The sequence below is a fragment of the Vigna unguiculata genome, chromosome 2 (assembly GCF_004118075.2).
Source record: "Vigna unguiculata cultivar IT97K-499-35 chromosome 2, ASM411807v1, whole genome shotgun sequence".
Taxonomy (NCBI): Eukaryota; Viridiplantae; Streptophyta; class Magnoliopsida; order Fabales; family Fabaceae; genus Vigna; species Vigna unguiculata.
The window spans coordinates 1,427,426-1,441,543 of NC_040280.1; the positions used below are offsets into that span (position 1 = coordinate 1,427,426).

The 14,118-nt window shown below is 35.4% G+C and overlaps 1 protein-coding gene across 1 annotated transcript; it reads right to left on the minus strand.

The window, feature by feature from the left end:
- Window positions 1-13,101: 13,101 nt before the first annotated feature.
- Window positions 13,102-13,806, minus strand: LOC114173594. Its single transcript, XM_028058082.1, has one exon. The coding sequence runs from the start codon at window positions 13,804-13,806 to the stop codon at window positions 13,102-13,104; it is 705 nt and encodes a 234-aa protein (XP_027913883.1).
- Window positions 13,807-14,118: the final 312 nt, after the last annotated feature.

The window sequence follows — 14,118 nt, forward strand, 5'->3', positions numbered from 1 at the left end:
AATAAGGAAACCCGCTTTACAAACTAGGATTTAAGACAACTAATGAGTCAAGCTCCATTCCTAGATACAAGTTCCATTAGGTATCTTTTTCCAAGTCTAGGTTTCAAGAGATATTTTCCAATACCTAATGACCTAAATATCATGCAATGAATGGTTAAAACAAAGCAAGCATTAAGTAAAGAAACAAAGATACTAGCAAGTAATAGAAGAAGCATATATATATATATATATATATATATATATATATTGAAATCATTAACAAATACATGAAAGTTCAGTGGCTACATCTACCCCAAACAAAATGGGTTTAGCTCAACATTGTCATGGAGAGCACAAGCTTACAAAATGAAGATGGAAGAGGGAGGAGCTACAAAGAGGAAGAAGGGATAGTTTCCATAAGTCCTAGCAGTACTCCAAGCACTCCAAATCGTGTTATTCAAGCTCCAAAATGTCCAGGATGAGTGTCCCTCGAGAAAACTATAAGAAATAGGGCCAACTTGCCACATTAGCGAAGGTGGCGCCCGACGAAAGCCTTTCACAGCCAGACGTTACCTCAAAAACAAATCATAAAATCTTCATGAACTGCCCGACGGTCTCCAAGTGCCGCCAGGCAGTGAGCCACTGGAATGGCTGCCGCCTGCACTTGTTGTGGCCTTGCAGGTGCTAAGTCACTAGAAGCATGGTGTCGCTTGGGACTGGCCTTGTTTGACGATAAAAAAAATCTTTTTATTTATTTATTATTATTATTTTCTACAATATACTTATAAAAATTTAGAGGCAAAATTATACAATGATATATAATTATATTTAAAATATTCACACACACACACACACACACACACACACATATATATATATATATATATATATATATATATATATATATTTACAATACTGTATGCATCTTATATCTACACCGTTTAGTGCATCTTATATTTCCTATACTAGAAGAGGAAGAAGTGTTATTTATTTACAGTTTTCCCCTCATATACTAGCTTTCAAACAGGTGGAGGGAAAAGGTTATGGATATGGTTCACTTGGACTGTTGAGGGTAAATAGAAGGTAACTCCGATTTGTCCTTCGATGGCAATCGGCGCGTTCAGAGCAGAGAGAAAAGTAATGGTAGAGTTTCACGTTTCCTGAAATGTTACAAAATTATTCACTACATTGGTTTGCCATGCATTCCCCGGGAAAACAACCACAATGTCGACGAAGAAGAGATCAGGCATGTTTGGAGCGACCATCTATGAGAAGGTTATAAAATTTTGTTTTTCACACACAATCATAAAATAGGAAAGTGAGACAAATATACATAAAAAAATACAGTATATCATAATAAGATAAAACAAAATGAAAATTCTCCGAAGTCTATAAAACTGGATTTTATTATACTTTATAAAGATATTGATTAATTTTGTAGTGACTAGTCAGGATAAATGAGCTCATGGCCAACAAAGTAACTCAAGAACCTTTCATCTTGACTAATACTAACTCGTTTAAATCCCCAAGGTCATACCTCCAACTACAATAATCAAATCTTTATTTATCACAAATTTTATTTCAATATTAAACCATATAATTATATAAATAAATAAATAGATATGATCAATGGATAATTAAAATAAGGGTTAAATATGTTTTTAGTCCCTTACCTTTAAGTGAATTTTGGAATCAGTCCATTTTGAAACTTTGAACCAATTTAGTCCTTCATCTTTTGAAATACGTGAATTTAGTCCTTTTAATCAAATTTTGTTAAATTTATTTGACATTTTAAGACATTTTAAGCGCGTTTCACACTAGTATTTGACTTAACATTAAAGCAAAAATGTGTCAAACAGTATAAACAACTCAAATACAATCCTAAGATGCGTACAAATCATCAAATAAACCTAACAAAATTTGATTAAAAGGACTAAATCCACGTATTCCGAAAGATGAAGGACTAAATTAGTCCAAAGTTTCAAAATGGACTAATTTCAAAATTCACTAAAAGTTAAGGGACCAAAAACATATTTAACCCTTAAAATAAATATAAATAAATTAAAAAGACCAATACGTAACTGGAGATAAATATAAATAAGTAAATGAGAGTAAATATAAATTGAGTAAATAGGACCAATGCATAATTGGAGATGAATATCAATAAATAAATAGGAACGAGAACTAAATATAAATTAGAATGAGGTTAGGGACACCTCACTTATAGAGATAAAAAAAAATAATTATGAACAGATAAAAAAAATAAAATGATAGATGTCTCCTCCCTTTACCTTAGTTATTGTGAAAATTATAGAAAGGTTGTATGGAGACTTTGATGATATATAAACTTTTTTCCCTCTTTCTTTCTTCTCTCTTTCTTCTCACACACACGACTCTTCTTTTGTATTTTTTTTCTTCTCTTCCCTTACATTCTCGCACCACCTATTTATACTACTTTAAGCAATGATTAGTATTAGTTTTATTTGAACTAAATTCTCTCCCACACTGTGCCAGTTACATTACTAACTAAATATTCATTCTTGATATTTCACCTTCAGATAGACATGCATTTAATGTTATTCTTTCCATGCTTACTTGACTTTAATAAATTTGTCAGAACTTGAAACAAATAAGGAAGAAATCAAATTTACTATTTTGATTGGATATGACATTCATAAACTTGGTAATAAATAAGTCTTGCACAGACTTCAGAATAATATTCCCTAAAAGTAATGAAATTAAAGACAACCATTTCAAAGAGCCATAAAATGTTCTATGAAGAAAAAATTGAGGAACAGTTACCCCATAAAATATATCAACTTATCAAATTATTTTAATAAAACTCTATACTCTGAATAGAGGTTTGGAGCATGTTGAGACAACTACCAAAGTTAGATTATTTCAATATTCGATTATAATAACAATCGGATTTTGTTTGGATAAGTTTGTTGAAAAGTGATTCTAACATAATTTTGTTTGAGTGTAACAAAAAATATATATCAGCTTTTACATAAGAAAAAGTGTATGTACGAATCTGAAATGGGAGAAATCTAAATGAAAATAATCATAAGCTACAAAATTTCATATTTGTTATTAGTTGGATATTAATTCTTTCATATTAATTCCTTCAAATATATTCATAAAAACAACATAATTTTCAGGAAAATAAAATAAAAACATGTTTACTAAATTCCATCCGAAGTGCAAACATCCAGCTAACTTTTCATAAAAAAAAACAACTTATTGAAGGAAAAAAAAAGAAAGCTTTCCCAAGAATGCTCTCTTAGGATGTATTTGGGACAACTATACAAATAATAATAGTAATAAGAATATATATATATATATATATATATATATTACTTATAGATACATACTAAAATACTTATAAATAAAGTAATACATTATTTATTGATTTATGGACGTTACAATTCTTCCCTACTAAAAGAAATTTGTCCTCGAAATTATTTTTTTTTTTGAAAATAAATAAGGGTAAAGGTTTGTTATTTTCTCTTCTAATTCCCATGTAATATCTCCATTAGCTTCATTCCACATGACCTTCAGTAGAGGGATTTGTCTCTCTCAATTCTTTGACCTTCTTGTCCATAATCTGTACAAGCATTGCGTCAAATGTAAGGTTATTCTTTAATTATACTGTATTAGGCCTTATCACATGAGACAAATCAGAAATATATTTTCTTAATTGAGACACATGAAAGACATTATGAAGGTTGGAAAGGAAAGGAAGTAAGCAAATTTGATAAGCAAAAGGACCTATCTTTCTAAGAATTTGGTAAGGGTTGATGAATCGTGGAGTGAATTTCTTTGATTTCATCACTCTACCAATTCTAGTGGTTGGTGTTACTTTCAAGAATAATGATCACCTTCTTGAAATTCAAGAGGTTGTCTTTTCTTGTCAGCATAACTTTTCTGTCTATTTTGAGTTGCTCTCAATTTGTCCCTGATCATTTTGATTTTCTCTGTTGTTTATTGAATCATGTCAAGACCTAATACTAAATTTTCACCAGTCTCAAACCAACACAAAGGTGTTCTACATTTTCTCCCATACAATGCCTCATAGGGTGCCATACCTGTAAGACCCAGGAAAAATTAAATAATTAATTAAGTAATTATTGGATAAATGTGGGTAAGGAGAACCTTTAAGGTAATAAATGTGGAGTGTATGACGTGGAAAAGCACTAGCTTAAGTGGTTGAGAGTACTTTGATTGTGTGAGAGGACTTGGGTTTGAGTCCTATGTATGTTATTTTTGTGTTTTATTAAATTAGTATTATTTTTGTGTACATTAAAACGTGTTGTGAATTGTTATAATTACTTAATTATATTGGTTAGGCATTGAGTTGGTATGTGCATGAGTGTGGGTTCAAACCTTGGAGGACCCAAATGAAACTCTATTTTTTGCTATTTTTAGTCTGGGCTTGAATTTGAAGGGTTAAAGGAACCCTAGTAAATTTAGCAGTCAAGGATGGCTGAAAGGACAAGAGAAATTCAATCGTTGAATGGCAATTAACATTACCATTAACCCGAGGTACTGATATATAGGCGAAAACTACAGAGAGAAATTAGGAGTGAAAGCCATTTTTGCGGAAGGACCAAAGGAGAAGAGAGTTGCTTGAAGGACATCTCTTCAATTCGAATTTGGGGCAAGGATATCATGTTAGGGGAGTTTATTTTGTGTGTTATATGTTATGCATATGTTTCGTACTATCCTGGACTTGATGGAATGTTTAAATTGGAGGATTGCTATTTTTCTACGTTTTCTGGAAATTTCCAGAAACCGCTTGGCGGCGTTGAAGGCCCGCCAGGCGGCTCATGCCACCAGCGCTTATTTTTCTGAGTTTTGATATGCACCACCTGGCAACTATGTGCTGTCCGCCAGGCGACACCCACTGGTTTGCCATTCTCTTGGATTTTTGTGTGTTTTCATGATGTAGGGAGGTTCTGGAAATGATTCTCATGATATGAGAATCCTTGGCAGAGCAAATTGTTATTTAAAAATGCAGAATTGGGGAGATAGTTTATGAACTTGCAGTTGAATTGGAATTTTGGGTTCAGTCGAGTTTGGGGATGAATATCATAGGTGAGGATTATGAGTGGTGAACTGATTTTGGAGTAATTGATGATAATAGGATTGTATTCTGAATATGGGATGAGGTGCGTGTGAAATTACATGATCCTAAGGGTGATCTGTGAAACAATGGGGTCGACGGGTCACATTGAATGGGGGAGGAATCTGGGCAGAACCCAGTTTTTCACGCACCGCCTACCGGCACTGAGGCTACCGTCAGGCGACACGACAGTTTAGTTGAAAGTGTGAATTGGTTGGTGTTCTGGTCACGAGGTGTTGAATAGGGTTATCATCGGAAGTGTTTTGATAGGTGATATATTGGGATTTTGATACATATGTGCTTTATGTAATAATTATGAGATTAAAGGTGGGGGATAAGAATTGTGGATTTCATGCACATGGTAGGTTATATTGGCATATTTGTTTAACAGATATAAGGTGCAATGCGGCCTAAATTGAGGAGGAATGAGTTAACCGAGTATTAGACCGTAAAGACATTGGATCAAGAGTTAATGGATGTCTTGGGCAGATTTAGAGGAATAAGGGACAAAGAGTAGGCGGGCATGATAAACTGGACTTGGCACAAACTAGGGTTGGAGCTGTAATTGGGGTGTGATTTGGTAAACTGTATACATTATGGGGGGTGGTAAATGGAGGGTACCATATTGGCTCATTGTGGTGGTTTCTTTAGAGCATCAAGTAAGACAATGTTCGGGCATGATAATATTCCTTGGGGGCATGATTAACGGTACATGTTGCATTTTAGATACGATGTTATGACTTAAATACTATGATTGATGCATGAGTGTTGAATTATATGTTTGGGGTCTCTTAAGTAGCCACTGGACGTATATGGCGCCTGGCGGTAGGGTTGTGTCCGCCAGGCGGTGACAGAGAATTACGGGTCCTGTTTGGTCAGTATCGCCTGGCGGTGGGAGTGTGACTGCCGGGCGGTTTTCTACCAGTATCCGCCTAGCGGTGTCTAGTTGATACCAGGCGGGTTTTATGGCTGTATAATTGGTTTTTAATTTGATTAGTGGACTTGAAGGACTAAGTTCACTTCTTTTATGTTTGGGCTTGACGGACTAAGTCCAAATAGATGTCTGGGATGTGCTTGAGTGGTTGAACGTATGATGGGCATGGAACAGTGATGTTCCCGTCAGCTACTATTGGGCGAGGATTCCTTAGTATGGTGATTGCATGCGTTGGGCGCACGATGGGCAAGGAACTGTGGTGTTCCCGTCGGCTACTATTGGGCGAGGAGTCCATAGTATGGTGATTGCGTGCGTGCCAGGGTCCAAGTTGAGTAAGCTTGGATGTGTTACTACAGGCGAGGAGTCTGTAGGGTTGGACTATGAGCAAGATTGGCTCATAGGGTTGGACCACGAAAGGGATAGTTTCGTGGAAGCACTGTGAAAATCCCAGGACCTAGTTTCATGCATATGACTCAGGAAGGAATCTGAGATCACGGGTGGATAATTTGTAATTATCATATATCAGTAAATTTTTATTGGGACGGGTATCATGTTTAATTTGTCTAATATGCATAGCTCACCCTATCTGTGTGTGTATAGCGATGATCGGATGACTTATTATCCGGGAGCAGATGATTTGAAAGGTGAGCCAGGTGACGCTTGAGATCGGAGAGCGGGATGATATGGGCTTTTTGAAGATTGAGACTTTAATGTTTTTATGTTTTGAACATTAGCCATTTTGGGCTTTTATATTTGTAATAATTTTGACTGCGAACAATTATAATGTATTAAACTTTGCGATTTTAATTCCCCGCGTTTTGGGAACATGTGTTTATAAATAAGGAATGATTTATATTGTCATATTTATTTTCTTTTATTTAATTGCTTATGTTATTATCAAAGTAATATTCCTTAGGGATGTTACAATACCTATGCTAGAATGAAAACTATTATTATAGGTGAACTCAATCAAAGGCAAGCATCGATCCCAACTACCAGAATCTTCTAACACAAACTCTCAATAAATCTTCTAAAGATTGGATTGTTCTTTCTGATTGTCCATCAATTTGGGGATGAGTTTGGGGAGGATATGCTGAGCTAAGATGGAGTTTAGTTCCCAAGCCTGATGTAGGCTTCCCCAAAACTTAAAAGTAAATCTAGGATCCCTATCAGACACAATGTTTGTTGGAACTCCATGCAACCTCACAATTTCTCTTATGTACAACTCAGTCAATTTCTCCAATGAATACCTAATGTTAATGGGTAAGAAGTGAGCAGACTTTGTTAATCTATCCACGATAACCCATATGGAATCAAATTTTTGAATGGTTCATGGCAAGCCAACTACAAAATCCATTGCTATACTATCCCATTTCCATTCAAGTATATCTAAGGATTGTAGCATTCTTGCTGGCTTTTGGTGTTCTATTTTAGCTTTTTGACAAATTAGACATTTTGCTACCTATTGTGCCACTTCCCTTTTCATTTTGGGCCACCAGTACTCTTTCTTGAGATCTTGATACATTTTTGTTGTGCCCAGATGCATGCTTAATTTGCTTTTATGTGCTTCCTCTAGAATTATTTTCTTAATTTCTTCATTGTTGAGTACATGTAACATCCCTAAGAAATATTACTTAAATAAATAATTAAAATAGAAAAATTGAATATCAAAGGTCGCAATATTATTATTCCCAAACGCAGAAAAAATTTAAAATGTTTACTGTTTAAACATCGCGCCAAAATTTATAAACTGTAATAGGAGAAAAAATTAAAATCTCCAAAATACAAAACCATAAATAAAACATAGTAAAATATAGTAAACATCTCCTAGCTCTAATTCCCAAGCTAGCCCTCACTCCGTCGCCTGAGCATCCTCAGCATCACCTATATAAACATCTGCTCCAGTGTAACGAATCACACGATCATCGCCATACACAAACAGAAAGGGTGAGCTGATACAAATAAAGATAACATATATATAATACACAAGATAAGTCATACACCCATCTTATTCAATCTACTTAGTTCTTGGCCAAGACCTTAACCTCAAGACTTCTCAGTCTTGAAATCACACAAAATGGTTAGCCTTGGACTCGGGAATATGACGCTCACGCGAACCTGCCCGCTCGTGGTCTTGCCTCTACGAACCTCCCCGCTCGTAGTCCTACTCTACGGACCTACCCGCCCATAGTCCAACACATGTGATCCACCAGCCACGTACTCCCCGCATGCAGCATCTCTCAAGCGTGAGCACGAAACATACGAACCTACCTCGCTCGTATCCCCACATGAGAGTAACTGGATATGAACCTCCCCTCTCATATCATCACATGTTAACCACCATCCATGAACTAACCCGCTCATGGTACAACATCTCTCGATCCAAGTATAGCATCATTGCTTAAAATGCAACACTTACACACGTCATAGTCTGTTATATTTTCGGCCGGCGCAGCACCTAGCGCCGCCAGGTGAAACTAGTCCAGAGCGCCTGGCGGTACAGTCCCCTTCGTCAGGCGCCAAACTTGCATGCAGAGCCCCTATTTCGCCGCTATCGCCTGGCGGGTTACCCCTTGCCGCCAGGTGCCGCTCTCACACAAACACACTGTTGTGGTGTCTATCGCCTAGCGGGCCACACTCTTCCACCAAGCGCCATATCAGTAGCAGACAACTTTTGTTTTGGCCCTCAAATAGTCTGACTTACAATATACTGCACTCCCCAAAGATTTAAATAAACCCTTCTCCATCACTGTTACATTATGGGTAGTCTGTAACTCTCATATGTTCATGCACCTACTCCTTATCGTTGTTAATCCATTCCCTTCAAGGTTTCTAAGTTGCCAAGGCTTTAACATAGTATAGTAAGTATCTCCATGTCTATGGTAATAACCAACAATCTACTATCAAACATTTCCAAATATACTACACTGAAATGAATAAACCTCCTCCCCAATATTCTTAATTACCTTTCATAGAATTCCACACAGATGTCCATCTAAATTTACATTTTTCATTCACTTAGTACCCATCCAATTCTATTAACTTATTCCTACTTGCCACACCCAATATAGCATAACCACATATCACCCCTCTATGCATAAAAACCAAGAATGACACTTGAAGTACATAAATTTTAATCAACAATTATCAAAACATGTAAGAAAAGACTAGGATTCCAAGACCTGGAACTTTTATGTAGGATTAACATTCTCCCTTTCTTTCCTTAACATTCCTACCACACACCATAACCTAGTCCTACTTTCAACCCATTACCATTCATATACTTATTTACCATAATATATTACCCCTTTCAATGTTACCAATTAAATTCTAAAAACCTCTCACTCACCAAGGTTCCTCCCTCATTTTTTTCTACCTGAAATCGCAAAACAACACCTATACCTCGCCATCGCCTGGCGGCAAGCCTAGCGCCGCCAGGCGGTACACCAGAACCAGCCTAAACCTAGGCTTCTCCACACCTGCGAGTATGTCAGCCCATAACTAGTATCCATCCCTAACGCTAAACACACCAAAATGCGACAATTCATAATATAACGAACTAACTTCCTGTTCTTAATTCAATTCATAAGATTTTCTTGATCTTTTCCTCTTTCGAATCAATCCAATTTTCGTTTCATTCCACCCTTGCCCATATGATCATGATTTATCATGCACGCGTGTTTCTAAAAACACTACCACAACCCAATTTTAAATCAGTTTCATATCAGCAAAGCACCCAATGGGGTATACACACATCGAATTCCAGAAATCAATTGGCATTTCACACAACCAGCATCAAAACAATAAAAAAGACCACGAACCACGTCGTGCCGCCTGGCAGATACTCATCGCCGCCAGGCGGTTCATGCCAGAAACAAGAACAACATTAACCTCTGAAGTGTCGCTTGGCGGTAGGGGTTGAGCCGCCAGGCGGTTTCTGGGAAAAACCCAAAAACCCTCAAAATAGTGCAGAAACAACATGGGTAAATCATACATTGTCTCATGGCATTGCACAATTATTCGAACATGAAATAAAAGCGTAAAAGAAAGCTCCCCTTACCTGGTAATCCTCGCTCCTAATGGTCTTTTAGATCTTTTCCTTAGGATACTCCAAAAGCCTCCCTTTGGCACTCCAAAATTCAGTTCTCACAATTCTAATTCACCCAAAATGGTTCTAAAAACCTCTTTTCACAGTCCTCACTAATTGCAGTATCAATTTCCCCCTTCTCTCTCTAATTCAATGTCTCACAAATGGTCTCATAATTAAGGTTAATGGTCCTAAACGAATTTTGAAAGTAATTATGAGCTTAATGACTATTCAAGGTCTATTAAGACAATTGTCTATCTCTCTTGGCTGCCCCTATTGCAGCTAGGGTTTTTCTACCCCTTCATCTTCATGCCAAAAGAAAATTAGCAAAAAATAAAGTTCTAATTTCTTTCCCAATAAGGTTTGAACCCACAACCCATCAATTATCTAGTCAAATGCACAACCAGTTCAACCAATCATGTTGTCATGATAATTCCTATAATTTTAGGATTACATTATCACGTCTCACATTCAAATATATATATACAAAAATGCATAAATTTATTAACATACAAAGGACTTGAACCCATGTCCTTTCACACAATAAAGTACTTTCAACCATTTGAGCTAGTACTTTTCCCCATCATAGCACTCCGCATTGAATACCTTAAAGGCTTCTATTACCCGCATTTATTAAATAATTATTTAATTAACTATTTAATTTTCTCGGGTCTTACAGTACACACATGCTATCCTTAAATTTCAAAGTTCTTGTCCTATCTATGGCAAAATCCTCTCCATCTTTTTGTCTTATCAATTTCTTTTTCTTTTGAATGAACTCATCACTTTCCCGTGCTTCATGGATTTGTTTTTGTAAATTGTTAGTGATTCGAATGGAGTTTAATTGCATTTTATCATGGCTTAGAGTGACCGAAAAATTCATGTCTCTAAATTTTTCTAGCAAATTCATCTCATGAATCATTAGTAAGGAGATATGTAAAGATTTTCTACTTAATGCATCTACAACTACATTTGCCTTACCTGGATGGTACTATAATTCAAAATCATAATCTTTCATAAATTCCATTAATCTCCTTTGTCTCATATTTAATTCCTTTTGATCAAACACGTATTTGAGACTTCTATGATCACTAAATACTTCAAACTTTCCACTATAAACATAATGTCTCCATATCTTAAGTGCAAAAACAATGGCAACTAGTTCCAAATCATGGGTTGGGTAATTTTTCTCATGTGTTCTTAATTGTCTAGAAGCATATGCCATTACCCTTCTATCTTGCATAAGAACACAACCTAATCCCATTTTGGAAGCATCACAAAATATAACAAAGTGCCCAGTAGGATTAGGTAATGCTAAAATAGAAGAAGTGATTAATCTTTTCTTGAGCTCTTGAAAACTATTCTCACATTTTTCTGTCCATACAAAAGCTTGGCCCTTTTTGGTGAGTTGGGTTAAAGGCATAGCTATTTTAGAAAATCCCTCAATGAATCTTCTATAATATCCTGCCAAACCGAGAAAACTGTGAATCTCAGTCACTGTTTTTGGTTGTTCCCATTGTAAAACTACTTCTACTTTGGTCAGATCCACTAACACTCCCTTATTGGAAATCACATGTCCTAAGAATTTTACTTCCTCTAGCCAGAATTCACACTTAGAAAATTTGGCATATCATTTCTTTTCTTTCAAGATTTGCAAGACAATCCGAAGGTGTTCCTTATGTTCTTCAAGAGTCTTAGAATAAATAAGAATGTCATCTATAAAAACAACCACAAATTGATCTAAAAATGGATGGAAGATCCTATTCATATAATCCATGAATATTGCAGGAGCATTGGTCACACAAAAAGGCATCACTTGATATTCGTAATGGCCATACCTAGTTTTGAAAGGAGTTTTTTGTATGTCTTCTGCTTTTACTCTAATTTGATGAAATCCTGACCTTAAATCTATCTTAGAAAATAAATAGGCTCCTCGTAATTGGTCCATCAAGTCATCTATTTTAGGAAGAGGGTATTTATTCTTTATAGTAAATTTATTTAATTAACGGTAATCTACACACAACCTAAAACTTCCATCTTTCTTCTTAACTAGTAAAATTGGGGCTCCCCAAGGTGACACACTAGGACAAATGAATTGTTTTTCAAGTAACTCTTCCAATTATTTCTTCAATTCTGCTAATTCAGAGGGTGACATCCTATATGGTGTTATAAATATTGATCCAGTTCCAAGCATCAAATTTATTGAAAATTCAATTTCTCTGTTGGGTGGTAAACCAGGAATATCATTGGGAAAGACTTCAGGAAAATTTTGAACAACTGCTATATTTTTCAACTCAACTTCCTCTTTTATTTCCATAGAAGATAATAATAAGTATCCTTGAATTTCATTCCTTAAAGGATCACTTTTTGAATTGGTAGGTGATTTTAAAAGATCCTCAGAGTTTGGAAATATTACTGACTTCTCAACGCAATTCAAAAGGACTTGATTGGAAGATAACCAGTCCATACCTAAGATTACATCTAATTGAGATAAAGGTAGACATATTAAATTTACAAGGAATTTTCTATTCTCAATGAACAGTGCACAGTCTAAACAAACTTTATTGGTAATTACCGAGTCATTTATGGGAGTTGAAACAACCAAACTAGTTTTTAAAAAAGAGGTCGACATATTAAGATGTTGAACACAATAATTGGAAATGAATGAGTGAGTTGCACATGAGTCATACAGTACATTTAAAGTTTTTCCTTTACAAAACACATACCTTGAATTAGATCATGGTTTTCAGCAGCTTCAGCTCCAGTCATGGTGTACACTCTTCCTGTTGTGGTAGGTCTTGTCTTGGTTGCAGTTAGATTAAAATGTGGCTTTTGTTGTCTACACTCAGAGAATAGGTGACCAGGTTTCCCACACTTGAAACAGATTGGTCCCTTAAGGTGACAATCATTAGCATGATGACCTTGTCCGCATTTAAAGCATCTGATATGATCATATATAGGTCTACTAGAATTTCCTTATGAAAATTGGTTAGATTGGGTCCCCCATTGTGGGCGATTGTAAAGTTTTCCCTTATTGCGTTTATTTTTATTTGCCCGAGGTCCAAAATACTTTGGTTTGATATTTTGGTTGGTCTCAAAATCTTCCAAAAATCTACACTTGTGAATAAGCGTAGGAAAATCAGCAATTTCTACTATTCCTACTGCTTTTCTCAATTCATCCATAAGTCCATTTTCAAATTTTATACACTTTATCCTTTCCTCTGGGTGATAAAAGAAAGTAGAGTATTTTCCTAATTTTTCAAACTTGGAAGCATATTCCCCTACTAACATACTTCCTTGCTTCAACTGCATAAACTCTATTTCTTTTGCTTTCCTCACATCATTAGGGAAATATTTTTCTAAAAACTTTGTTCTAAATACATCCCAGGTAATAATTATTCTTCCTCCTTTAAGTAATCTCCTGGTACCATCCCACCAATATTCATCTTCTCCTATTAACATAAACACAACATAATTCACCTTTTGGTTGTCAGCACAGTTCATAACTCGAAATATTTTTTCCATCTCCTTAATCCATACTTCAGCTTTTTCTGGATCATATCCTCTAAAAAATTGTGGGGGTTTGTTTCTCCTAAATTCAGCTAAACCTTGTGATTCAGGGTTTCCTTCAGGTCTTTGATTCATCATTAGAGCAGCAGCCATGTCATGGATAGCTTGCATTGCTTCAGTTAATTCATTGTTCCTTCTAATTTTTTACATATGGAATTGTATGAGTTAGTAAAAAAAAATGAGCACATTTCACAATTCTCGCATGAAACGTTGCTCTGATACCATCTAATGTGACGATAAAAAATATTCTATTTGTTTATTTATTCTTATTATTTTCTACAATATACTTATAAAAATTTAGAGGCAAAATTATACAATGATATATAATTATATTTAAAATATTCACACACACACACACACACACACATATATATATATATATATATATATATATATATATATATATATATATATATATATATA